General features: G+C 39.6%; 1 protein-coding gene and 1 long non-coding RNA gene across 5 annotated transcripts in view; one reads left to right on the plus strand and one right to left on the minus strand.

The window, feature by feature from the left end:
* Positions 1–4,114: 4,114 nt before the first annotated feature.
* Positions 4,115–26,052, minus strand: part of LOC105356694 — a 28,717-nt gene continuing 6,779 nt past the window's right edge. For 2 of the 4 annotated variants that reach the window (XR_002292591.2, XR_910785.3), the window contains 3 exons: positions 18,873–19,046; positions 16,406–16,486; positions 15,280–16,304 (listed from right to left, as the gene is read on the minus strand). This is a non-coding gene — a long non-coding RNA (uncharacterized LOC105356694). Of the gene's footprint in view, positions 4,634–12,470; positions 12,875–15,279; positions 16,305–16,405; positions 16,487–18,872; positions 19,047–26,052 lie in introns of those variants that run through there. The other 2 variants (XR_002292592.2, XR_002292593.2) reach the window with 2 other exon arrangements.
* On the plus strand, positions 7,817–12,186 carry en2 (engrailed homeobox 2). Its single transcript, NM_001104744.1, is given in 5 exon segments — positions 7,817–8,367; positions 8,369–8,372; positions 8,374–8,586; positions 8,588–8,651; positions 10,193–12,186. Coding segments are annotated over 5 exon segments (807 nt in total). The 5' UTR covers positions 7,817–8,161; the 3' UTR covers positions 10,513–12,186.

The following is a 26,052-nucleotide window of genomic DNA, read 5'->3' on the forward strand; positions in this document are numbered from 1 at the left end:
CCACTCCCTAAAAATGGTTTTCCATCATATATGTGATTAAGGTAAATCACTATTATGCATCTCACAGGTCAAGCAACAAAGTGGATTGCTCAATGACTACGATCAATAAGGATTATTTAAGGAATTTATTCAAAGACCAACTTGTAGACAATTACAAAGTCATATTTCTAATAACACAGATGCATAAATATTGTTTTTTCAGTGGAAGCTTGTCAAAAAAGAACTTCTGAAAAGGAAAATATACTTTAGTTTCCTCCAGAACCACCTGTGTTGTTAAGAAGCCTTTAAAAAGTAAACATTTGACTGTGAGAGCATTTATTTGGATTTTTAAAAAAGTAATAAAGCATAAACAGATTTCTGGAATAATGTCTGTCCTTTGATGTAATCAGGAAGTACTTCCTCTTTGTTATTTGATACTATTGATGCTTACGGACTTCATAAATAATCTGCATTGGGACTGGTAAAGTATAAATAACTAATTAGAAGTGACAAACCAGTCTGTGTAACATATTTCACATTTAATGGATTCCGTGTGACATATATTGTATGTACTGTTGAAGTACTAATATATGTATATATAGCTAAGATGAATTATAATGGTATCATTTACAAGTGTATGCGGATGTACACAGATGTATCTTCTTTACTTTCCTTTTTTCCAATTAATCATATAAAGTTTGATCTCTTTTTTTTAAATCTTTTTTGTTTTGATTGCCTTAAAAAAAAAACAATTCCAATTTATGAATTCTTTTCCTTATGATGGTTGCTCCTGCTGCTGCGCTGCTCTAAGCTGTTCTTCTGGTCTTTCTGGTGTTTGGTCTACTTGGACCGACTGATATCTTCATGTGGTTTGATGCAAACGTTTTTTTAAAAAAGATTTACAATGAGGTGAGCAATACAAGAAAAAACATGCAAGCTTTTGTAAAGCAAACAGTAGAACAAAGGTGTCTACTCAGGAGTGATGGCCTTCACAGCCACCAGATGACAGTGTTTATCCTCCAAGACGGTCTGGACATGACTTCTGCAGCCCCTAGTGGAGGAACAGGGAACTGCAATGCCATGCAGGAGCTGTTCTTTATCAAGCAGAGGCTTCAACACGTCAGTTTACTGCCTTTGTTTGTTAATGAGACACACTTGCTGTGTTTCACACATCAGAGAAAAGAAGCTTTGATTGTTAAAAGATTCAGAAGAAGTCCTATCGATACTGTAAATGTGTGCGGTTTCCCTTACAGCCGCTGATGAACGCACACTTTTTGATAGAAAAGGATCATTTATTAAACGCTGGCAGGAATATCCTTCTTGTAATATTTATGTCACAGAGCAGAGAGTGGGCTGAGTCACATGCATGATAGAAAAGGTCAATGAAATGGACTGAGAGTGGGGGGGGGGAGTCACTGCACTCTGATTTCTGAGCCAAAAGGTCTTTTGGTGGCATTAATGTCCCGCTCCCTGATAGATAATGAAAGAGTGTGTGTGTGTCGTTTAGGTCCACTGAGTCTCTATTACACCAGAGGGGGGTCCACTCCTGTACTCTGCCCTCGCTTATTGCCTTTCCCAGTGCCGGCCAGGAATAATTAATTACAGTGGATGCCATGGGGGCAGTTGGTGGGAATGGTGGGATGGGTGTGTGGGGTGGTAAGCTTGAAGTGGACTCCATTTTAGCTTAAATTACCTCTCAGATACCATTCAAATGGCAATCACAGGCTGCTTACTCTGCCTATCCTTCTCTGTCACAGCTATTTAGTTGCCCCTCTCGTACCCCATGTTAAACAGCAGGATAGTCCAAAAAAAAATCTGACCTTAACCAGCAGCCACCATCAACATCATCCTCCTTAGCTCTGTGTAGATTTCTTTTCCCTTCTTCTGTGGTGCAATATAATAAAAAATAAGACAGCATAAACGCCAGGTAATGACTGATTATGCATGCCATCCAAACAAATCCTTCCCAGTGTAAATTAAACACACCAACAGCCCCTTACAGCCCAGATCAGACTCTGTAAAATCGACTGGGGTAATAAGAATACCAGCTTAATGAAGGGTGGTTGGAATAAATCAAGGAATTTCTATTGTCAGACCTAACCTGAGAGGCTGGCGACATCAGCACACGAACAAAACATGAAAACAAAATAACAAAATAACTTTTCTCTTTTTAAAGTTTTTAGGTAAAAAGAACTGTTAAGATAAAAGGACAAAATGGACAATTTTCTGTTTGTGCAGCAGATGTGCAGCAAAAGAAGCTGTGTCACCTGCTTGAGCAGTGTCGAAGAAATCCTATCAAAAAGCTTCAGTCATGTTGCAATTAGTCCTGACGCGCGCAGGTGGAAGGCCTGCATGGCTGCTGAGACGCGCACAAAGTTGGCAGCCGAACACCCATGCGGGAAAGTCACGCAACAGTTCTTTGATTTTCCTGATAAGTGACAAATTCACGACATGTCAACTAAGTGGGGGGTAAAAACAACTCAGGTGCGCAGGGGGTGACCCGGAGCCGGTGGCACATGGCGCGTTCAGGGGAGGCCGACACTATTTTGGCGAGTTTAGCAGCAAAGGGCGCGGTGCCACACAGGGAGAGGGGTCGAGAGGCGGCCTGGGACTGACCTCCGTCCTCTATAATTAAAGCTGCTAGCTGGACGCGACGCATAATCTGAATTGTTTCTCAAATAAATCCGATCTGGGAACGAAGGGAGGAGAGGGGAAAATACACCTTCAGTAAGTAACCGAAAACAACCAAATAAACACAGGCACTGCCTTAGTTTGCCTGTATTTGTAACTTTCGTAATTACAGAGTAAAAACAAAAATCTGTGATGCTTCATAAATCACTTCTCTTCCACCTTTCATCGATCACTGAACTTAAGTTAAAGACAGAAACACGCCATCCAGTAACTCCAAATAAATTAAATTTGACTCACTTTTGCCTGCAGGAGTTCACCTGTTTCCATATTCTGGTCGGTGAAATGACTCCTAGATGCAGAAATATGCTTTTTTTTTCTTTAGCAAGTGCTTTACACCTGTCCTCGTACCACTTGTTCATCTTTTCCTTGAAAAGAACAGGTGCAGGAGACATGCGCACAAACCCAAAAGCCGCACACAAGAATCAAATGTCACCATTTGTTAAATAACTGAGCCTCCTTGAATCCCTCCTGAAGCTGCTCCTTTTCGTTTCATAACTTTTCTTGCCTGAATTTCCTCTGTTGGCGCCTCTTTCCTTTTAATTCCCACTTGACGGACAGGAGCTTATTTGTTTTGTGTGACTGACTGAGAATGTAAAGCCATAAAACTTCCAGAAATAGGCACCTCGTTGAGTTCATTCCACAAAGTCAGACGTGAAACTCCAGAGCTGACACCAGTTGAGCTTATCAGGGAAAACGATTCGGGTGTTTTAACTTATTAATTAAAAAAAATCTAAATTACTTTTGAATTGATAAAAAAAGTTGTTTTTCTTTAAATTAATTCTAAGAATGCAACTTTTAATTTTGTTTTATTTTATTTAAATGAGTTTTTGTATGTTTATAAATGTAGAAAGATGGATTCAAAATTAAAACCTTGACTAAATTTACGCAGGACTTAAAAAAAAGAAAGTTTAAGCTTTTTCATCCTCTAGATTTTCAAAAATCCCAGTTTTTCCATATTTCAAACAAGGTAATAATTAGTGATCATCAAACTGTTTTTCTTTGGTGATTGGAGCTGAGTTGCATTCAATTAGCCTCCTCTAATGTAGCTTAGACCTTAATTGCGCGCAGGGTGTTGCATTTGTTTGAGACTTGTGTGGAGAAAAACGAGGCTCTCCTGAAGAACAATCCACATTCAAATGAGACTTATCTACGCCACAGCGATCAGACGGATTAGGGGTTATTAAAACCTATAAAGGGCTCAAACAAGGAGCAGCAGCCCCTTGGCTGACTGCGTGGCGACTCCAGAGGATTTCTTTTACGCAGTCAAACTAAAACACAACACTAATGTTCCACGACAGAAAAGGCAGAAGTTTGAAAAGCAAGTATTAAAACCAACTTGTTCGTTGTATTTAGAGTTTTGGATGAACCCTTCAGCAGTAATTGCCAACAGACTTGCAACTTTAAAATTTGCCTTTGGATGAGAAGACGCAAAAATGTTGTTTACTTTTTTTTTTTTTTACTTGTGATTCCTCCTAAATCTGCCCAGTTACCGTAATTGTAACACTCTTAGCGAATTGCTGGGACAACAAAGGCGCACAGGTGCAACTGTTCCCCCTTTCTAAAAAATGATCATCAAGCCTATTTCTCTTTCTTTCCACAATTTATATATTTTTTTCTATATAAAAAGGGCACAGAATTAAAGAAGCCACAGAAAAAGCAAGCATGATCATCAAATGTAGAGTCGCGCTTTCAGGTTTTGAAAGGGACAGGAAGCTGGAGGATTTGCTGCGACCCCTGCAATGGTGACAAAGCTGATATCTCAGAGGCCCCCATTCATCTGGAGGCAGGGATGGTGACCGGCAGAGGGAGGGGCGCTGGGCCCCGGGATGCATCTGGAGAGGTCCCACCGCCTTCTGATCTGTGAGCTGGCACACATCACGGCGTCCATTCACAAATCCTCCTTCTGCGCGTCACCTTTTGTAGTACTCCACAGCACTGAGCGCTGGTGACGTATAACACAATCCTACCGAGAAAATACAGAAAAAATAGGTTATAGGAACTCAAGGACAGAGCACATGCGCACTGTGCATACGATGGGTTTCCAGGAGCAGGAGAAAGGGAGGGGGGACAGGGCTATAAGTGAATATAAAATAGAGACTGCACAGAAATCTGATGTATACAAGCAGAATAAAACTGCTTTTGATATAAACAAATAAATACAAAATTAGGCAAATTATTATATGTATTTATTGACTTTAAAATGCAATAATGAAAATGTATAAAAAAAAACTTGTTTTAAGCTTTTTATTCTGTGATCTATAACAACGCCTGACTATGATTTTGTGAAACAAAGACGAGGCCTCTGCTCCACGTACCATGATTTCTCGTAAATGATTTTGCAGAAACAGCTGCACGGATGTTTCAGCAGTGATTCATGTGTGAAACGGCGATGCTCAGATTAAGCAAAAATAAGAAAAAACACCTTTGAAAGGAGCTGCGCCAGTTTTGGAAAAGCAGATTTTGCACATTTGTCATTAAAAATTGTTTTTGTTCATTTTACCAGAGTAAACCAATATTACTCAAACCGTTTAGCTCACAAATAGGCGATAGGGATAAATACATGAAAATGAAAGGTAGGAAAAATAAAATAATTTTTAAAATGGGTTTATTCGGTGCAAGGGGACCAACAAACTGAAAAACCGACTTTTGCGAATTTAACTGAGAGGCTTAAGTGAAAAATGTCATGATTACACTAAAATAACAACACGATCTGTCACAACGATGCTTAAAGTTCAAGAAAAGGAAATGAGAAAGAGTTTATTTACCAGTTTAATAATATTTAGCTTTAACTTTTAAACAAAGTGCAAACAAATATTTATTAACAGAAAAGTAAATCATTGAGAAATGTATCAATGCAACTAGTAATAATAAGAATCGCAATGATGGATTTACTATAAATAAAACCTAGAGTGAGCAGACACTAAAAAAAGATTGCTTACCTAAAAATAAATAACTGTTTTATCAAAAAAGCTTCATTCAAGTAAAAGTTTTATTTAAAAACTTCTGAATCTTTGTTTAAAAGTGTTTGTTTTTTTCTTAATTTATAATAAGAATTTACAAAGGTCAAGAAAAAAAAACCTGTATTAGGGCTTAAATGCAAATTGGTTGGGGCATTGAAATCTGCAGTTTTTCGCAGTGCACAAAGGTTTTTGTTCCAATTCAGAGTTTGAAATGGTGTCATTTCCTCCAGACATCCCCGTGTTGCTGTGAGGTTAGAGGCCAAGCCCAGGCGGTAGCGGCCTGTCTGTGGCTCCATTGTCTGCTGCTTATTTGGCGCTGAACATTAATCTGCACTTCCCCTCACATACGAGAAACAATCGCAGCATGAGAGAGGCCTGTCTAATTACATCTTTCACTCTCAACTTTCCCTGCGTGGATTGGAGACTCTGTCATGGGGCACATTTGCAGCAGAAGCGGCGAACGTGTTTTCCAGTTTGGAATCAAGAAAAAAGGAAGCTAAAATTCCTCCAGATTGGCCTAACCGTGCAGCATCTGTGCGAGGTCCCACACAAACACAGACTCACTGAAATTACAGACAAATACACCTGACGCGAGCGTGTCGATTATAAGTGAAAACTACAGCATCTCACGTTTTAATACTTGGATAAAACACCATGGTTTAATCTAAATTAGTTTTGTTTATTACCATGGATACACGTTTCATTTCTGCGTAAAAATAAGCAGTCAAACAAATGTCATTAAAATGAATGGATACTAGCCCTGTGTTCCAAAAAACAGTTAAATAACTAAACAATGATTTGTATCTTAAGCAGAAATTTTAAGAAAAGTTAAAAAAGGATCATTGTTTTTCCAACAAACTGAAACACGGAGAAGCTCCTCACTGACTTTGTCTGTGCTTTGCTCTTCCTCATCCTCGCATCCCTGCTTCACTCACGCGCAGTCCTGGTTCAAACGTCGGTGGAGAACCGGCTCAGCCACCGGCGGCGCCCTGGGAGAACAACTGCAAACTTTACTCTGGTCAGTAAAGTTACTCAAAGTTTTGTCTTTGCCGCGACTCTGGGTCGGGAGCGGCGCGCACAAAACAGTTTGTTTGCATCACTGATTTCTTTTAAAGGGATACGGACCCAGTTCTGGGTCGAGCGCAGCGTCACGACAGGCAAACAGCAGAACATGGGAAGACTCATCACGCTTCCCTGCGCCTTTGAAATCACACAAGAAGGACTCTCGGGCTGTCACCTTTCATTTCTGATGAATTTTACTACCAACTAAAAGACAGAAGCGGAGTCCAGAATGAACAGAAATATTCAAATGCGTAAACGACGTGCTGTTCCATAAGAAAACAGAGACGTTTTAGATGATTAAACAGAAAAAAAATGCTTAAGTAGTTTAAAATTGAAGCTTTGACGTGCCAATTTGTCGTTTTCTTACAGAAAAAGACAATTTCAAGTTGAGCTCTGTTTGCATCTTGTGTGTGTATTTAATGTAGTGCGTAATCCACATCCAGTAAGCTTTTCATTTATATCCAAGATCATATTTTTTTTATTTGCGTAATTTTCAAATCCTGGATTTCCACAATAGGTCATTTGACGTAAAACATTTATTCCTTTAGGTAAAGGTGTTTTCAGTCTTAATTGGGCTAACGTGAACCACGTGCACCCACTAGAAATACATTTTTTGAATATTTTGTTTTAAAACTATGTTGCGGTGCATTTAAATGCGCTGAAATGTGTTTTTTCTTCTCTCATCGGGAATGCCTGCCCTGTAAGCAAGGAACCCCGGGGGTCCTTGCGGTTCACTTTGACAACCGATGCTTCAATCACCTATTGTTTTACGCGCACTGATGCGCACTGCGCTTCCAAACTCTCAAATAAATAAAATAAAACATGTCACCGTTTCTCAAATGCAGATGAAATATTGGGAGTAGCCTGTGTAGGAGCATGCACTGGATTTAAATTAGACTTCCTCTCCCATAGTCCGGGACTCTTTCTCTTTACAAGGGAAGGATGGGCGTTTGTGGACTGCTCCAGAGTCTGCGTCATGTGGCTTGGTTTCTGGCATGCTATTGGTCTAAGGCACGTGTCTGGGAGGACGGTGGGAGAGCGTCACTTAGGGGGCTCGTATTGAAAATAAGAACAAAACTCCAGAGTGAGAGTATTAGAGCATCAGTTTAGGAGCCTCTTTATTTACCCCTAGTTTAGTTTAGGTGTAGGCTTTACTGGGCACGCTGAAATCCAGTGGCAGTGAATCTGTTGGTGCGCAAATGGCAGATGCTTTAGCTGAGAGCTTTCAGTTGTAACCCGAGAGTGAGGGAATATATGTCTAAAATTATGCTTTTCTCAAAGGACACGGCCGCAAGACTTTGCATGGTGTCCAGGGCACTGCGTATTCTTTGAGGTTGTATTTATTTCTTCAACCAGTGCTGGTTTTCTTTTTGGGCAATCCCATTTCCCCGAAGTTCTGCGCGAATCTTATTGCAGCGGAGGGAGCGATAAAGGGGTTAACGCGAGTAAAGCGGGGAAAGTGAATCAGTATGGAAGAAAATGATCGCGGCAGCAGAGATGTGGTGGAGCGGCAGGAGTCGGCAGACGAATCCAACAGAGCCATCCTTCCCCTCCTGCAGGCGCCGGGGAACCTGCAGATTCCTCACCGAGTCACCAATTTTTTCATCGACAACATCCTGCGGCCGGATTTTGGACGGAGAAAGGACGCAGGCGCAAACCGCGAGGAGAGCCTCGCGTCGCGGGAGAACAACCACAACAGCCCCGCCGCACCCCAGACCGAGCCTGTGGGGAGCACCGTTCCAGCAGAGGGGACCTCCACTCCACACACAGTCACCGGCGCAAAGAAGCCCACTATATCCGCCGAGGAGCCACTGCAACCCCTGGGGGAGAGTGGAGACCAGTGCCTAAGCTCAGACTCAGACAGTTCCCAAGCCAGCTCGAACCCATCCGCTTCGGCGCAGCCCATGCTGTGGCCAGCGTGGGTCTACTGCACCAGATACTCGGACCGGCCTTCTTCAGGTTGGTGGCATGCGTTTTTACAACCCCGCACTCACGCTAACCTGAAATACCCCGTAACACTGACCCCGGATGGCTTGACCGATTTTCCAATGGCAGAGTGAAGCAGGCAGCGCGCATTAGCGCCGACCGAACATTCACAAAAACGAATCCATTTCACGCAAAAATAAATAAATAAAAATACAAGCAATCAGTAATCATTTAATGCATGACAAAAGAGACACAAAAATTTACCTTTAAAGTGTAAAATTAAAACAATAACAACGGTAACGTTTTAATTATCAAAGGATAAAACAGTTTAACCAATTATTATTATAAGTCAAACTATATTAAATAACAAATTCTTAAGGTTTTTTGCCGGAATGTTCAACAGAAAGACATAAGAGGAAAGTTATGCATGCAGTAAACAGTATAAGGCGTCTATAAAATCGTATTTGTTGTTGGAGCTGCACAAGTAGTGCGTAAAAATACACAAAAATGTTCTAACTGACCAACATTAAGTGATAAGAATTCATTCTATTTTGAAAGAAAACCAGCGCAGACTCAGCGTATTAAAGCAAGGCCGAGTGTTTTTCTTTCAAAAAGTGGAGTACAACTTGTTCCTATGCATTATGTAACCATATGGAAAGGCGTGTACCTTCACTACTACGAGTTGTAAAGCTGCCGAACACTGATTCATGAACTTCTGGCCGAATTTTAGCAGCTTCGGCCGTGTTTTAGCGCACTGTTTTGAATAGATTCAACACGCGGCACTGACACAGCTCCATCGAACAGGCCTCCATCCAGTTGGAAAATTAATGTGTCTGTAATGTGAGCTGCTCAGATTCTGTTCACGTTTGTTCATTGAGGAGCTTTTCAAGTGGCGTACAAAGGGGGGAAAATGCAAAGCAGCAGCTCTGCAATCGAACCAGTTTTAGGACGAACTTTGCAGGACAGAGGCTTTAGGCTGCGTCAGCGGTGCTTCTACGCTGTAATTGACTAGTATTGCTTCAGATGGTGGCGGTGAGTGTGCAGCCTGCATGTGTGCAGCGTGCATGTATGTGAGCTGCGTGCATGTGTGCAGAGCAACAGGGAAGCATGCATGCTTTGGTTTTTGTTTTTTTGCTCGTTTTTCTTGGAGTAGCAAGATTTGTTTCATGATTTAATTTATTTACGCGGGTTTATGAATAATGACAGCAAAAAATATACTTTTCATTTGGTATTTGATTGGAAAAAAAATAGGGACATGGACACGTGGTGTTTTGTTTTCCTTTTTTTTTAGATTTTGGAGGATTTGTAGTTCTAGATGATATGGTTTTTTTTTTTGTTTGTTTTTTTAAAACATCTTTTACGCACCAAATTGTGGATACTTTTGAAGGCACTGCAATGAATGCAAAGTGGTAGAATTTTAGGCTACACTCGTGTCTGTGTTGCGCACTCGTTTGGATAATTGTTTGCTCAGCTTTAATTGTGTTTTTAAGACTTTTAGTTGCGCTTTTTCCCTCCCTCTCTGACAAACCAAATGTGTCTGTAACCCCCTACCTCCCCGTCCCCTCACGACACAGGGCCAAGATCCCGCAAACCAAAGAAGAAATCGACCAGCAAAGAGGACAAGAGACCACGGACGGCCTTCACCGCAGAGCAGCTGCAAAGACTAAAAACGGAGTTTCAGACAAATCGGTATTTGACGGAGCAGAGGCGGCAGAACTTAGCGCAGGAGCTGGGCCTGAACGAATCCCAAATCAAGATCTGGTTTCAGAACAAAAGGGCCAAAATCAAGAAAGCCAGCGGCACCAAGAACACTCTGGCCCTGCACCTGATGGCACAGGGACTGTACAATCACGCCACCGTCACGTCGAAGGACGAAAAATCAGACAGCGATTGATTTGGAAACAACACGCCTCCTGACGAAAAAGAACTTATAGTAATCCTATGATAGATTTTTATAGAGATATCACAAAAATACAGGAATATTTAATGTCACAGCACATAAAAATACTACTTATCAGTCATTTACGGATGAATCCAGTGCAAAAGGTCACAAGAATCCTTGGGTTTTTAAGGAAACCATAGCTTCCTATGGGAATATTATAGTGCTTTTTCGTTCTATGGGAGGCTTAATCAAGTCTACAATGCAATAAAATGTTAAAAATAAAGGGCCAGTGTATAGAATATACCAGCATAAATTGTTTTAAAGAATAACAGAGACATATTTCTGCAATATCACGTCTATAAAAGATGTTGTATAAAAAGTATGTTTTCATTCTTTGTTGTCCCCGCCCCTTTCAAGAGGAACACACGCTCAACGCCCCCCCCCCCTTTTTTTTATATCCAATGTGATTGTTATTATTTTGAGGACTGGCCCTCGATCTGCCAGTGAAGTGAAAAAGACTGAAGTCCAAAGACGATTTTTCTGCTGCATCCAGGCTACTGTGAATTTTAGGAAGTGTAAACTCCACTTTAATGCCAATTCTATTGGTTTCCTTCATCGTATTTGGTGTAAAAAAGAAATGGACTGAAGGAGATACTTGTGTCAAACACTGCTAATTGGGCTTTTTGTAGATCTTTTTACGCTGTTTTTAAAAAAAAAACCCCACAAAAGTTACATTTTTTTTCAAAGAAACTGAAATAGATTGTTTTTCTAACACGCCACTTAACCATACCACTAAGTTAGGCCTTGCTTTTGATTCATAGTCTTTATTGAAAGCTGTGCATCTCCCCTTCATCATACCAATGTGTCTGCACAGTTATTATAGTTTGAAATAGCAATATATAATTCATTTTGTAGCGAGATAAAGACTGTAATGCTGGCTTTTCAGTCACAGAAACAACACTGTAGCATGAAGACAATGATTAATACCATTTTCGCACTCTTGACGATGAATGCTGGTTATTGGTTGTTTTTTTTTTTATTGGAGGAAATCCAAGATGAAACTTCTTATGACATATCCATTTATCATACAAAGTAGGCAAATCTGTCAGTGACTGTATTACAGATGTTGGAAATCGCTTATTGTTGTTGAAAGGACTTCATATGTGTATTTATATAGATTATATTGAGAAAAAAAATCTATCCAATGACCAGTGTTGCTTTAGAGTAGATATCTGAGGTGTTTACACTGCTTGTTTATCTTGCAATAACTACTCTTTGTTTTTTGTTCTTATTCTCTTTTTTTTTTCGTGAATGAACATTTGTTTATGGGGCCTTTGCATGGAAGCTGCAATTTGTTCTACTTGGGAAAATAACTGTGTTTATAGACTTTGGTCCTTTCTTGACAAAAGTATGATTGAGCTAAGTTTCAGACTGTATCCATACCAAATTGTGGACTTTTTTGCCTTTCAAATTTTCTTTTTCTTTAAATTTTCTTTCGTTGTATATCTGCAAAAAGTGTGTGTGAATTAAAATCCACCAAACCGAAAACACACTTTGCCTTAAAGTTCAAGTGGGAACCTTATATGAAACATAACTGTGCTGAATCAGAGAAGCAGTATTACTTCAAATGCAGACTACTCAAGTTTAATGCCTTTATGAAAACTGCTGGTACGACATTATGAATTTACTCATCAGCGTATATCTATCTATATATGAACATGTTTAAATAAAATGACAACACAGAGTTGTAGAATACAATGCTATTTTTTATTTTATGTTTGGAGTATTCTTTGGTAAAAATGTAAATAATTTGTATCATGTATTAATTGTGTAATTAACTGACTCCTGAAAACTGCAAAAGAAGAGTAAATAAACCTTGAAGATTATACGCAAACAAGACTCTGCTCTCTTTGTGTTGCTCTTAGGAGAACCAAGTGAGTTCTGGCGGCAGAAGGACATGTAAGCCTTCATCAGTGCTGGACTTTTGCTCTCCATGAAACAAATTCATTACGTGCTGTCCATAAAAGATAAATGCATGAAATATTCACAAATTCAATCACACAGAAGTAATTTGCATTGCACAATAACCCCTTCCCCTGCAAACCTTCAGTCTGATTTGTGGAGGATCAAATTCATGGGTTCTGAGATTGAAACATTTGCAAAAGCATCCAAACATTATGCAAGGGAAAGCCTTGAACAATTCCCCGGCATGTTTCCCCAACAATGCCTTATCTCCATTTCCATACTTGCACCGCTAGTCTTTGAACGCCATGTCTAACGGCCAGTGACTAGCATTGGAGTGGATGGGGCAGCTCCCAGCGCTGTCTTCGAGACGGTCAGTCTTCCTCTCCTCCTCTGAAAAGAGCCTTTGCTTCTATCACGAGGCAGAAATGAGAGCAGAGGAAGAGGGAGGGAGGGAGGGAGGGAGGGAAAGAGCAATGAAGGTCAAAGCCCGTCATGGCTGCAGGTGGCTGGTTCCCCCACTCCCCGCCCTTCAGTAACCCATTCTCCACACACAGCTTTCTCACTCTTTATACTCATGCTCTCTGCTTTACACACATATCTAATCACTGCATTTTATTTCATTCCTGCCATGCACACACGCGTGTGCGCACACACATCCCCAGACTCCATTCATTTCGGTTCATGTGCACACGCCCCTGTTGTTTTGATCCTTCCTTCAGCGCATCCACAGGAAGTTCAGACAGGGACACTGATGCCCAAATGAGAGCCAAAGCGGTGAGGCTTCGTGGATATAACTTCTCCTGGAACCGAGAATGACTAGTCTCGTTTATGGAAGTGAGGTTCATGTGAAGACCGCCTCATCTGGGTCTTCATTTAAAGACCCACCCCAATGAAAATCATGTTTTTGGAGCATTTTTCTCATGATGGCGGTCATTTTTACAAAAAAAAAACTAAGCTTAAAATTGCATTTCTGAGTATTTCTTTATTCAGATTGTTATGAAGTAAGAGCAGAAGAAAACATGTTGATGTAAAAAGCTTGTACGTGTGACCTAAGACCTACAATGGCAAACCTGCTCCGCTCCATTCTGATGCATCACCTATAGAGAAATAGGTCCATGCACGTCTTCGTTTTCCTCGTCCGAGCTGGTATCTGGCTCAGAGTTGTATGACTGGATAGCTTCATTATGCCTCGCTATTTTTGTTTCACCGGTAATGTTAGATTGAGGTTGTTAAACAGTGGGAGAGAGAGTGTAAACAAAGGGATGATGGGAAGTGGGGGAAGACTTACTCCATGCTAACTCAGAAATGAATTTCTGATTAACTCTGCAGAAACTATGTTCTAGAAAACAACGCAGATTTTTGGAATTTAAGCTAAAATAGCACAATTATAATAAAAGACCTCTGGGAACGCTTTTAAAAAGATAATTGAATAATTGGACACAAACACAAGGAAACTAAAACAAAACAATTCATTTTTTTGTAATTTTCCTGAGAGTTCTCATGCTGTAAAAATCAATGTGTTGGATCCATCAGGAAACTATCAATGTCCACCTCCAAACACAAAAGAGCCCCATCCTGCTATGACCTCTCCGACCATCCTCCCCCTCCCCTACTGTGTCATTTACCCACAGTTTCTAAATTCTTCCTACGGCCAGAGTGGAATCTGCTCAGAGGTGCCCGGGCTTTGTGGCGGAAACATAATTAAAGTGGTGAAAGATGTAAAAGGTGAAGAATGGGGATGACATCAGGCCAATTTCACACTTGGCACTCGAATGGTAAGGTCCAAGCCAGGACTCTTGCCTCGCAACACAGATCAAAGCCCACTGTCAACGCACCAGTGCAGGCAAAAAAAAAAGAGGCAAAAGGACACCTAACTATGCTAATCCCCAGGACGAATATATTTTAATCTTGTTAGAATACAAGTTAATGCCGTGGCTCAGTGGCTGAACTTTTTGGCAAGAATGAGAGGTGGACAGAACTGCTTTTACCTTTTTTCTACATGAGGTGCCTCTGTCTGGTACTACCGGATAAACAAGAGTCTGAACAAATTTTCTTTTGGCCAAACTCAGAGAATTAACAAGCCGCATACTGTACAGCAGGCGACAGGTAGCGGCCACAGGGCCCTCCAAAGGGAAGCAACAGTGTTCATTAGTAACAGCGATGGGAGGATAAAAATCTGTTCATCTGAATCCCCACCAAACAAGCAGAGGAAATGAGTATTTTCTGGACTAGTTTGTCCCCACTCACATTGAGCTCTCCTTCCTCCAAAGCACCTTGGTAACCCTTGATCTCTCATGTATGGAAGTCAGGGCGCTGGGGCCTGCAGAAGTTGACTTGGCAGACAATAGAAACTGGATGCTTTTTGGTGAAGTCAAACCCGGGCAACTCATTTCTCACACCGTGTTTGAGTGACTCTTAAAAAGAGAATTCCTTGAGTTCACTTAAAAGAAACTGAGGACCCAAAAAAGAAAAAAAAGAAAACCTTTTCAATATTTCCCTGATGTTATGTTATGGTTGGGGACAAAAGTTAAGAGCATTTACTTTGGCAAAAGTTGTGGGAAAGGCTTTGGCTCTAACCACAAAATAGCTAAATGCAGAAAATAACTCTAAAAGTGATGAATGGATAAAATGTAAAAATAAAATTGCCCTTTAATTTTAAGTTGTGATTGCACAAGTTGCATCATTTGTTTCATTTTAAAACTCTGTAATCTTTCCTCTTTTTTGGTGCAGTTTTATGACTAGTTTGGGGAAATTACTCAACTACAATAAACATGCATGTGGAAAAAAAAAAAAAAATCACATTTATCCAAGCAAAAAGGTGCAACTTTATTGTTTATTGCATTTAATGCAACATAGTTTTCACAATATCCATCAATGCATATGTTTTTATTTCTGCTTACAAAATGAATCCATGTGTTAGAACGTTAGGTAATAATCAAAAAGATCAAGAGTTTGATCAATAATGCACATGTTAATGTGTTTTAAAAAAAGAAAAAATTGGGAAAAAGTAAAAAAATATCAAATTTTTTACACATGGAATTAAATTATTTAAACAAGAAACGACCAGTGTGAGTTGCAGTTCACAAAACTTTTATTTAATTACAAGGTTTAATAAAAAATAAAGAGATAGCCAGGTTGGAGCAGAAAGACGTCCTGAACTCCATCAAAGTTTAATGCCGAAAAAGTTCGATTCCTTTCAAACAAAACCATCATACCTTAGATGATTTTGTGTTGAATCGAGTCAACACAAAAACACAACTTTTCTGACATGTTTGAATAAAAAGCAATGTTATATGGTCTGCATGTGAAGCAGTGAAGTAAAAAAGTTGAACAGCTTTGAGAATAAAGTATGTTTACGACTCAAACTGGTTTGCAGTAGTAAAATATTCAGTGGAACTCGAGTGTACACAAAGCAATTCATGGTGTTGTTGAGAATACGATGAGCTTTGTAATGATAATTTCATAACTCATCAGTTAGGGAGAATTTGAAATCCAGAGTTAAAAAAAACACATAGCTTTAGTAGATTTGTTTGCTTCTCAACATGCTGAATGAAGATGTTCATGTGCGATTGTGTCATTTCTGGACTTTTAGTTGTGTTTCTTTCTCTTTACTGAGTTTGTGTTAGTTGCTGACACACAGTTAGACAAGGTCAAGAACACATCTGACTCACCTCAGGCCCCCTGGTTCCCCGGGGATTGGCCTGTCACTCACTTTGTGGTTACGGATCATAGTTGACAGAGACACAAAGTGAGAGCTCGATGCTGCATCAACAGCAGCTACATCATCACCAAAACCCATCTTTAGTGTGACATCTTCCTCCTAGTCCACAACCAGCTCCCTGCACGGTGGAGAGGAAGAAAACCACAACAAGAGCCAATAATAAAGTGTCATTCAGGGTGAGAAGGAAGAGCCAAAAGGAAAAAAAAGGTGGACATTTACCTCTGTATGTGCAAATTCTCTCCTCTGCAGAACACATGTGGGATTCTCTGCAATAGAGCTGTTAGGAAGTGGCAGCCAGTCCTGTGAAAGTTGAAATGATTGGGTATAATCCTTAATTTCGGTGTTTATTAAGACTGCGTACACGTCTTTGAGCGACTTTAAAAGGGTCTTCAGCTCTCTGAAAAAGCATTGGGTTGGTGTAGCGTATAGCTTTTAATTGGTGTTAGCTAGATGACATAATAAGCACATGCATAGATAGAGCTGTTTCGCTAAAGGGTTTCATTAATCTATGATCACAGCACTTTGTTCCCTCTAGAAAACGAATGCAGACACTCACACGTCACTGCATCACCTCAGAAGACAAACACGGCTGTGACCAATGCTCAAAGTAAGACAGCACACATGAGTCACGCCATTTTTTTTCTTTCACAGTGATGTGATACAAAGCAGAAAGTGACGATGTGATCAGGAAGTCTCTGTTAACGGCTGCACCAAGCAGCAGACAAGTTTCCAGATCTAGGTGGCATCTCAGCAAACAGAAAGAAAATGTTACCTCGGAAATAATTAATATACTGACATGTTATAGAAGAGTTGTTTACCTGAAGCAGGTTTAAACGTTGACTTTGTAATAAACAAGTGATTTTACAGAATAAACAATAAATGCTAGCTTATAAGGGAACACCATAATTCAGCCAGTAAGAGTGGATATAGGTACAGATACAATCTGTTTTCTATCATGTGGATACAAATATCAACTTTATAATTATAACAATAATATATTCTGTAGTAACCAAAATGAAAAAGCAAGCTGCTACAACGTTGATGCCTTACAGAATCCACCCTTATGAAAACAAAATCTGAAGAAAGTTTTAAAAAATCTAGTTTCAAGAAAAATGGTTGTATTTTGTGTCTTGCAAGAAAATAATCTTATCACGAGTTAAAAAAATAATCTTCTTTTAAGAATATGTGATTCTTAGTGATTCGAATTTTTTTCTGACAAAAAAAAAAATTCTTGTTTCGACCGTTTTTGTAACCCCATTGACAGGTTATTTGTTTTGCCTATTTAAAGATAATCTGCCAATGGGGTAAACGTTTGTAACTTTTTTTATTTTTTCAGCAAACAAACAATAAAAAGTACAGAAATGTTACCCAACACTAGTCAACCACTAAATCATTCTGTTTGGTAAAATGTATTTATTTTTTTAATATTCTTTGAATGTAGATACAATCTTTCAATGTCTTTTTTTTCTATAATCTCTGTTTCGACGTGTTTTCTTCCTGATATTCAAAAAAAAATTGTGTTTTTGCTTATAGATCTTATACAGCATGTAAAAAAAATTTACAATAAAAGTTGAATTTAAAACAAAACTGCTGCAACGCTGCAGCAAATAGATCCTCAATCACACTCCGCTAAAACCGTCCAGCCGCAAACCTGCAGACAAATTCTTTTTACTGTTAAATCTAAAAAAAGGCTTTAGCTCAGGGATTATTCTGGATGATGCAGACTGTAGTTTTGTGTTTCTCAATTTTTTTTACAGCCTTTGAGCTAAGAAAATACAGGAAATATATCCATTCATGGCGAAATACGTAAGTGAATCTTGAACTGCCACTTCGAAAGTAGATATTTTAACTCAAATAAACAGAAAAAATGTAAATATAAAAGAAATGTGATTTATAGCCAAGTGTCTCACAATGTTATCAAGATGAAGCCAGATTTGTGAAAGGCGCCAAAGGCAGCTTTTGTTTGGCACCTGGTGTTTCTCGTTGTTTAGCAACCGAATGCACACTTTCATTGACTAAGTCAAAAATAAATCTCTAACAAAAGATGTGAACAATTAGAGGATTCCAGCCTTATCAACCATTTTATACCTATAGTCGGATACCTAAACGCACCCAAAAAGAAATTCATCACGGTTTGGGCAGGAAAACGAAGCGAAGTTCAGCTCAGTCAACCGTGTTTTAGCTCGCACTGGTGGGCGTTTCCCTCTTTCTCCCTCTCACTCATTTTGCTGCATGCTTCCATTTTAACTGTTCCTGAGTGGCAGGCGAGAGGGCGGGGTTGGTGTTGGCGACGGCCATGATGGCGAAATTACTACACCCTCTCCTGAGGAGCAGCTTTACCATCAAAGCCAGATTTCGCATTATCCCAAACGATCAGGTTCAAGCCAAAACAAAGATTATCTGAGCCTTCAGTAACACGTCATCCAACTGTTTGCACCAAATAAAGGAATCAACTTAGAAGAGTGCACATTTTTTACAGAAGAGCATCTTTTATAAGGAATGCTTGGTGCTGCACTCAACCTTTTAATGGTTAATAGAGATCATGCATGATATGTTAAAGATAAAAGACTCCAAATGAAGACAGCAACTTAAGCAAAACATCTTAAAAAGAGAAGGTTTGATGCAGAAAGGCGTTTTTGCAAACTGTTTATTAACCAAATGACTTATAAAATATAAGTTTACTTACTGTGATTGGGAAAGAAAATGTTCAAAGGTGTATCCAGGTGGAAGAAAAAGGCAGCTGTACTGTCGCTGGTCTCATGGGACAGCTTAGCCAGAAAAGTCCTGGCTGTGGCCTCCTAAGGTAGGATGCGTCTGATGTGGATCACATCCATTCCCGTCCAGATCCCCACCTCCAATCCTGCAAATTAAAATAGAAAAAAGGAAGAAAAAAAAAAGTCTTCTGTGAATGACCAATGTGGCTCCTAACCAACTGCTTTCGAGGTCAAAGTTCACGATATCTCCTTGGCAACATCACGACAACAAGAAACAACAGTGTCTAGACAGGTCATGGTGCCCCCCACCAGCTACCCAGCTCCCTCCCTTTTAATGCCCAAACCACCCCACCTCTCTTGGGCTTCTTCCGGAAGGAGGTGTCAGCAGCAGCCAAGTACAGGGTAAACAGGGCAGGGTGGGGGGGGTGGCCTTTGGCCTGCATGGGGTCGGATCAGCACCTCCACCCTTCACTGATCAAAGATGAGGATCCTCCTTGCCGGGCCCTTGGTCAGAGGGGGCAGGGTTGGGAGATGAACCCTGCGATTCTGTAATCTAGACGTGTCCAGACCAATTGTCTTCTTTCACGGACCAAAATGGACCCTTCCGGTGATGCTGATTACATTAAGGAGAACAACCTCCTTTCACAGGGGCACCCACACAAAAGAGGTGCTTCCGTGCCCCTCGCCATCTGGTCCAAAAATAATAGGAAAGGTCCCAGGGAAGAAGAGAAAAAAAAAGCCTCAGCCAGTGCACAGCCTTAAATGAAAAGAACACTGAGTGAATCAATGGCTGGACAGATAAGCAAACATACAGTAAACCCTCACATTTACGCAGAGACTGGGAGGCTATCTACATCTGCAAACAAAGCCGTATACTCATGAGGAGGGCCACACATACATAAAACATCCTCATTTCAACTCATCAATGCTCCCAGACCCTTCATCAGTTCAAAACAATCTCACACTACAAGATCTGAGATGGAAATTGGATTAAAAGCATTAAAACGTGTGATGGTCCTGAATTTTTCAAACAATGGTCAATAGAAACTCAGCTAAATAATTCAAGCCAGAGTACATTAGGCACAACTGTGACTAAAAAGCCAATATGTGGACTAGACCTAAGGATTTTCAAGACATTATGCTGATTGAAATATAATTGATTTGCAACCTCAGATACTGCATGGCACTGGCCATATTTTACAGATCATGCATGCTTTTTTAAGGCTAAGCATGAAGGTGCCTTATCTCTATTAATTTATTCAAATTATATCAAATGTTCAGTAAAACATCAGCTACTGTTGGCCTCAAAAAGCCTCCTAAAAACAGGCTCTGGCAAAATCAGACCCCCAAACTGCATTCTTGTGTTTAGTTTTGAGGTGAAACTGGGTTTCATACATGTGTAGACTGAACCGCACACAGACAAACTTGACCTCCATTACGCCAAACCAGGAGGTGGTATTTTTGTCACGATTTTAGACTCAATGTGGCCCGAAAGTACCTTCAAAGCCTTTTAATTGATATCCTCAAAATGGAAATTTTGTAAAAAGATGACGTTCAGTTAAAGCCTGTTGCATCGTTTTTGAAGTGTCCTTTTGTGGTGACCTCAGTGAGGTCTGCATGCTCAAAGTTTCAGTGTTTTACTCTCCCTTTCATAAACATCTTGGGACTCTGGTTAATGTTGATGATGTGATCTGCTATGCACGGCCTGTTCTCCACTCAGTTTCAGTGCGCAAGAAAATTTGGCAAATAAACAGCCTCATTAGTGGCAAAGGTGATGGGCCCTTGATCTTAAGTGCTTCTGTCGGGATGAATGCAGTTGGATTGAGCAGACTCTACAGCTTTTTCAGCAGAAAAAAAATGACTAGAATTTTGTTGTCAACTGATACTCCAGGTCAAAGTTTTAAATGGACTGGTATTTTTGACTTCCTTTCAAGAAAAAGGTTTTTCAGATTATAGTGTAGATTGAGGTTAGGATTTATTCATGAAAATATTGTTAGATTGTAGTTTGAGTTTTAGTCAAAACCAAAAAAGCCTTAGAGTAAGTACAGGAACCTTACACTCTGGGAGATTTGTATTAACCCAACACAGTTTATTCTATCCACTGCTGCCTTATAGATAAACTGAATTGCGTGTCCTACTTTACCTTCCTTTTCTTCAACTGTTCATTTTAATCTTCATTCCAGCCAACAAACTACACATTTAAACAAAATACAAAAAAATCACACTTATAACACACTAAATCTTTCGCATCCTGCCCATAATTGTCCGATTGTCCACAATTGGATTCATAGAAATGAGTGTCATGAGTGAATTTCTGCTGGTAGGATTCATGACAGCTACTATACACCTTGAGTGGATCGGAAATTAGCGCGTGTGTCTTGAAAGACCTGCTTCAACACATGACAAGAAGCGCCTCTTTTCCTCGCTGTGATGTGGGAACATCCTGCAAGCACCTCACATGTGATATGTTCATCTGTGTCACTTCTACAGGAAGTGATTCAAGTCTAAACAATATGGAAAGGCTGATCTGAAGCAGGTAAGGTTTGGGATGCGTCAAGTAAAAAATTACACTAAAAATTACACTAAATGATTTAAAAAAACCTGAAATTGACAAATATGAATCGTGTCATAATCTTTATTGCATTTTTTTTGGTATAATCTTGCACCTTTGAGTTTATGTAATCAAAATTGGCCATATTTTACAGATCACGCATGCTTTTTTAAGGCTAAGCATGAAGGTGCCTTATCTCTATTAATATATTCAAATTATATCAAATGTTCAGTAAAACATCAGCTACTGTTGGCCTCAAAAAGCCTCCTAAAAACAGGCTCTGGCAAAATCAGACCCCCAAACTGCATTCTTGTGTTTAGTTTTGAGGTGTATGGGTTCCATACATGTGTAAATTGAACCGCATCAAGGTTTTTTTTTTTTTGTACCTTATTTAACTCTTTGGCCTTGTCTGTATTGATCAAAAGAACCAGAAAAGCAGCAAAGAGGAAGAGAATTAAAGATTGCAGGCTTGTGGTTTTGTTTTGGGGTAAAGATGCTGCAAGATACAGCGGTATAAACAAACAGTTGAAAATAAAACATAATAATTAAATATGTGCTATTTGGACAGTTTTGCGGAGTACTACAAGTACTTTCTGTGCAATACTGGCACGTTAGAACTTTGTTTTCTATCAACTCAAATGACTCCAGTGTTCTCATATTCATGAACTGCTTTGCATGTTTTTTTTTCTGCAGAAAAATACTGGCAGAGTAAAAATATTCACATGCAGCCACAGATGGATGTGAAACAAACCACTCATATCGTAGGTGCACAAGCTCAATTTTGCTCTCTATTTGCCACAAAAATATCTCTTTTTTTTTTAAAAAGAAAGAAAAGAAGCAAGAAAACCAAATGCTGTTCCACCTGCCGATCAAAACAAAAAACACCCGACGAGCACCTTCAGGTTAATCACACATGTAGAAACCTTCTACAGCATAAGGGAACAAAGATAGTATTCCGAAACTTTTTCTCCAGTACTCTGCCTTTTTCTTTTTTTTTTTTTTTTACTTTCTTACAGTTTTGGCAAAGATGGCAACAATAAAGAAAGCTCCCTTGTGTTTGTTGTCACTGAATCTTTCCTCAACCAAAATTCCAATACATCCTGAGCTGGAATGGTTTAAGGTAAAGTAATTTAAACAACAGCATCAGATTCATCTCAGATTTCTGCTGGGAGTTGCTCAGGACTGGCAGACCCCGGCTCCTTTCACAGCAGAGGGATATGTGAAGCGAGTGTGACATACAAAGAGGGCAGGTGGTGCCAGTCAAGTGGAGTACACGGGAGCCGTCCCAATCTGGAGTGTCTGAACTCCATAATAAGTCTTTTTTTTCCATCTATCTTCAAATTATGTTATCAGCCCTTACAGAGCACTCATTATTCACTGTAACAAACAAACTGGAAATAGCACTCAATCCTATGGAGACAGGAGGCATGCATTCCACTGAGGGACGGGGATCGCTGTGTGAAACCAACAAGAACCGACATGACACCTGGCACTTTACAGCTAAAGTGACTTTTTTGCACACTGTTGAGCACAATAGCTAGGAATACTTTTAATTGTGCAGCTTTAGGCATACTGGGACATTAGGCAAAATCCCATAAGATTATTCATAAAAGGCTTTAAATGTGGAAGCATTTTTATGTATGCACTTAAGAAGGAAATATGATTAGCAGCATTTTAGTCCCTAAAAAACTTAAAACTAACCAAGATGTCACTGTTTTTCCTTTACGAGTATTAACTACTGTTTATCCACAATATAGATTAAGGTCAATCCATGAAATAACTGATGTCTTTGTGCTGTCAGTAGTGCTTTGGTGTTATGATGGTTGTGGTTTACAACAATCTCTTCAGAAATTTGAGGCCTTTGGGTCCAAAGACATTCACTGTGATGTGAAAAAGTGCTAAAATAATCCAAAACTCTTTAAAGGGATGTCATGAAAGGCTGGTCTCCACTTGTAAATGTGTCTTTTCTTCCTTAAATAAGTTGAATATGTTCTTAATTTAAACCTGTGGTAAAAAGAAAAGTCCTGTTAGGCTGACGTAGTGTTCATATTTTTGTGAGAAAATTAGGACAAATGAACGTCGGCACATGTTAAAAAAATCAGGAGGAAGTTTAAATAAAGATGACAGCTTCTAGTTACTATCAGACACATTTCCTAATAAGTAATGAGGATTTTATACATATTCCACTATGCTTAGTATATTAACACCAAAATTGTGGACGTATAAAACCTTACAATAAAATTTGTTTAAATAGATTTTTCTTGTTGTAACATGCATTAATGCTATCATAGGTTTGATTGACTGTATTGTATTTATGAATTTTTTTTGAAGACCCAAAGCGCTCTACAGTCACACACTGATGGCGGCTCCACTGTTGAACCTATTACCATCAGAGGTTCAGTATCTTGCCCAAGGACACTTCGACACACTGGCGGGTAGGCCGGAATTGGACCTGGAATGCTGCTTTCAGAGGTCGGCCGCCCTACCGTTGCACCCCGGTCGCCCGATGTATTAAATATATTAGTATTTTGGACAGACAAAAAGAGATGTTCTCTCATGTAGTCGGTGCAACTCTGATACAAAAAAAGTTTTCTTTTAAAAACTTCAATCTAAGAAAGCCTTCTCAAAATGTTTTAATCCCATGTTGACAATAAGATTTAAACAAAACAGTGTGGACATTTTAATCTGTATTATCTTTTAAAATAAACGTATAACTGAGTGGCTTATATGACTATTGTTCACCAAAAAATTGCAAAAAAAAGTACAATAAAGTTATAGGTATACATACATTTGTAAATAAAAAACAAATAAATCCATAACACCTCAACATTAGAAAACACTTGCATAGACTGTAAGGCTATGTCCGAACTCTTTCACATAGTGCACAACGTAGTGCGTTTGCTATTTTGTAGTTCTGTCCGAATCTACAATTCCCAAATAGAGTGCCCTCGAAATTTCCCAGAAGTCTCTGCGAAAAACCAGTGTGAAACGATGCTCACTAGATTGGCAAATAGACCACAATGCATTGTGTTTGAACATTTTTTGCGAAAAAATTGCATTTAATTTTTTAATAAACCATTAGCATTTTCATCTTCATCTTCAAAACTCCTTGGATTCATTAATGGTCATCGCAAAACAATTCTATCATTTAGATTTTCACTTTGTGAAATCGAAGACGGCAAATTCGCTGTTTAAAAAAAAAAAAAAAACTAGTGAGCATGGTGTCCGTATTGCTTTTAAAATCTAGGGCACTACCAAGTGCCGCACTAAATAGTTTTGTAGTAGTTTGCGATTAGAGTGGGAATTCGGACACAGCCTTAATCTCTAAAAATGAATCAAGAGACGAAATAGCAAATTGTTCGGTTGGGTTTATAAATAAAGATTAACAGAAAAAAAGCATAATTTTCTGCTGCAGCCTTGAAATCACTTCGTTTGGACGAGCACAGAAACATCTTGTTTCCTGTCAAGCACCAGAGAACTGAAGCCAACGTGGATGTTGCCAAAACGACCAGCACTAATTGCTTAATCGAAGAAATAATCGAATGATTAAAGCCAAAATAATCATCAGTTGTATGCATCAGCTACTTTAGGCAAAGCTTGTAAATGTCTCCCGTTAAAGTTAGTTGATGCCTGACAGGCTTCACACCATGACTAGTAACATTTAACGGATTGCAATCTATCGGTCAAATGTTAAGTGTGGAGAAGCTCCTGGGAGCTGGTATTAACAGCTGGACTGTGGAAGTCACACCTTGTCTATGCTTACATAAAAGTGAGAAACTGTGACTTTAAACAGTTTTACTGGGCAATTAGCTCATATTTAAAGGCAGTAATCTGGTGATGAAGATAAAGGGACTCAAAGGAAAACAATCTGAAAAATGGGCTGACACCATTCACATCACAGTCGGATTCCAGAGGTTATGTGCTAAGTCCTGGTTTGAGCCTCAAAGGGCAAACGCTGAACAATGAGCACTTCTGTCCGACTGTTTTGAAACACAGGCAGAGTTTAAGCACACAAACACGAAAAATATCAATTTCACATTTGGTTTAGCGCTTTCACACTTTGTGTCACTGACACCCAGAGAGAAGGGCTGTGGAAGACAAAACACAGCTCCTGGATAAGGATCATGTTAATGCCTATCAATTAGGATCAAAAAGGGATTAACCGGCATGGTTGCAGCGGTGGGATGGGAGTCCATGCATAGTCACTGAATACTGAGGGTCGCACCCCCGACTTCATTAGGCCTGACCTTTCCACGCCATTGTGTGACAGGAGAGACCCTGCAGTCGGTGGGTGCAGCCTTAACCACCTTAGCAGGCTTTCAAAAGTCAAATATAAAACAGAAAACCTGTTAGAGATCAGTGAAATATGAAATATTCACTTTTCAAAGTCCAGGGAGACTTATTAAGTTAGTGCAACTTGGTGCAGGTGGGTATTTACTCATCAAGCCCCATGCTCCATGCAAAGGAAATGATTTTCTTTTTCACCTTAGAGAGAAGTGAGATTTACTAATTAGTCATGGTGCAGCCTCCCCTCACTAAGATGTACCGCAGGGTTGACGAGCTCCAACCCTGCCTTGCTATCTTAATTCACAGAAAGGTCA

This window comes from Oryzias latipes, chromosome 20 (assembly GCF_002234675.1).
Source record: "Oryzias latipes chromosome 20, ASM223467v1".
NCBI classification, from domain to species: domain Eukaryota; kingdom Metazoa; phylum Chordata; class Actinopteri; order Beloniformes; family Adrianichthyidae; genus Oryzias; species Oryzias latipes.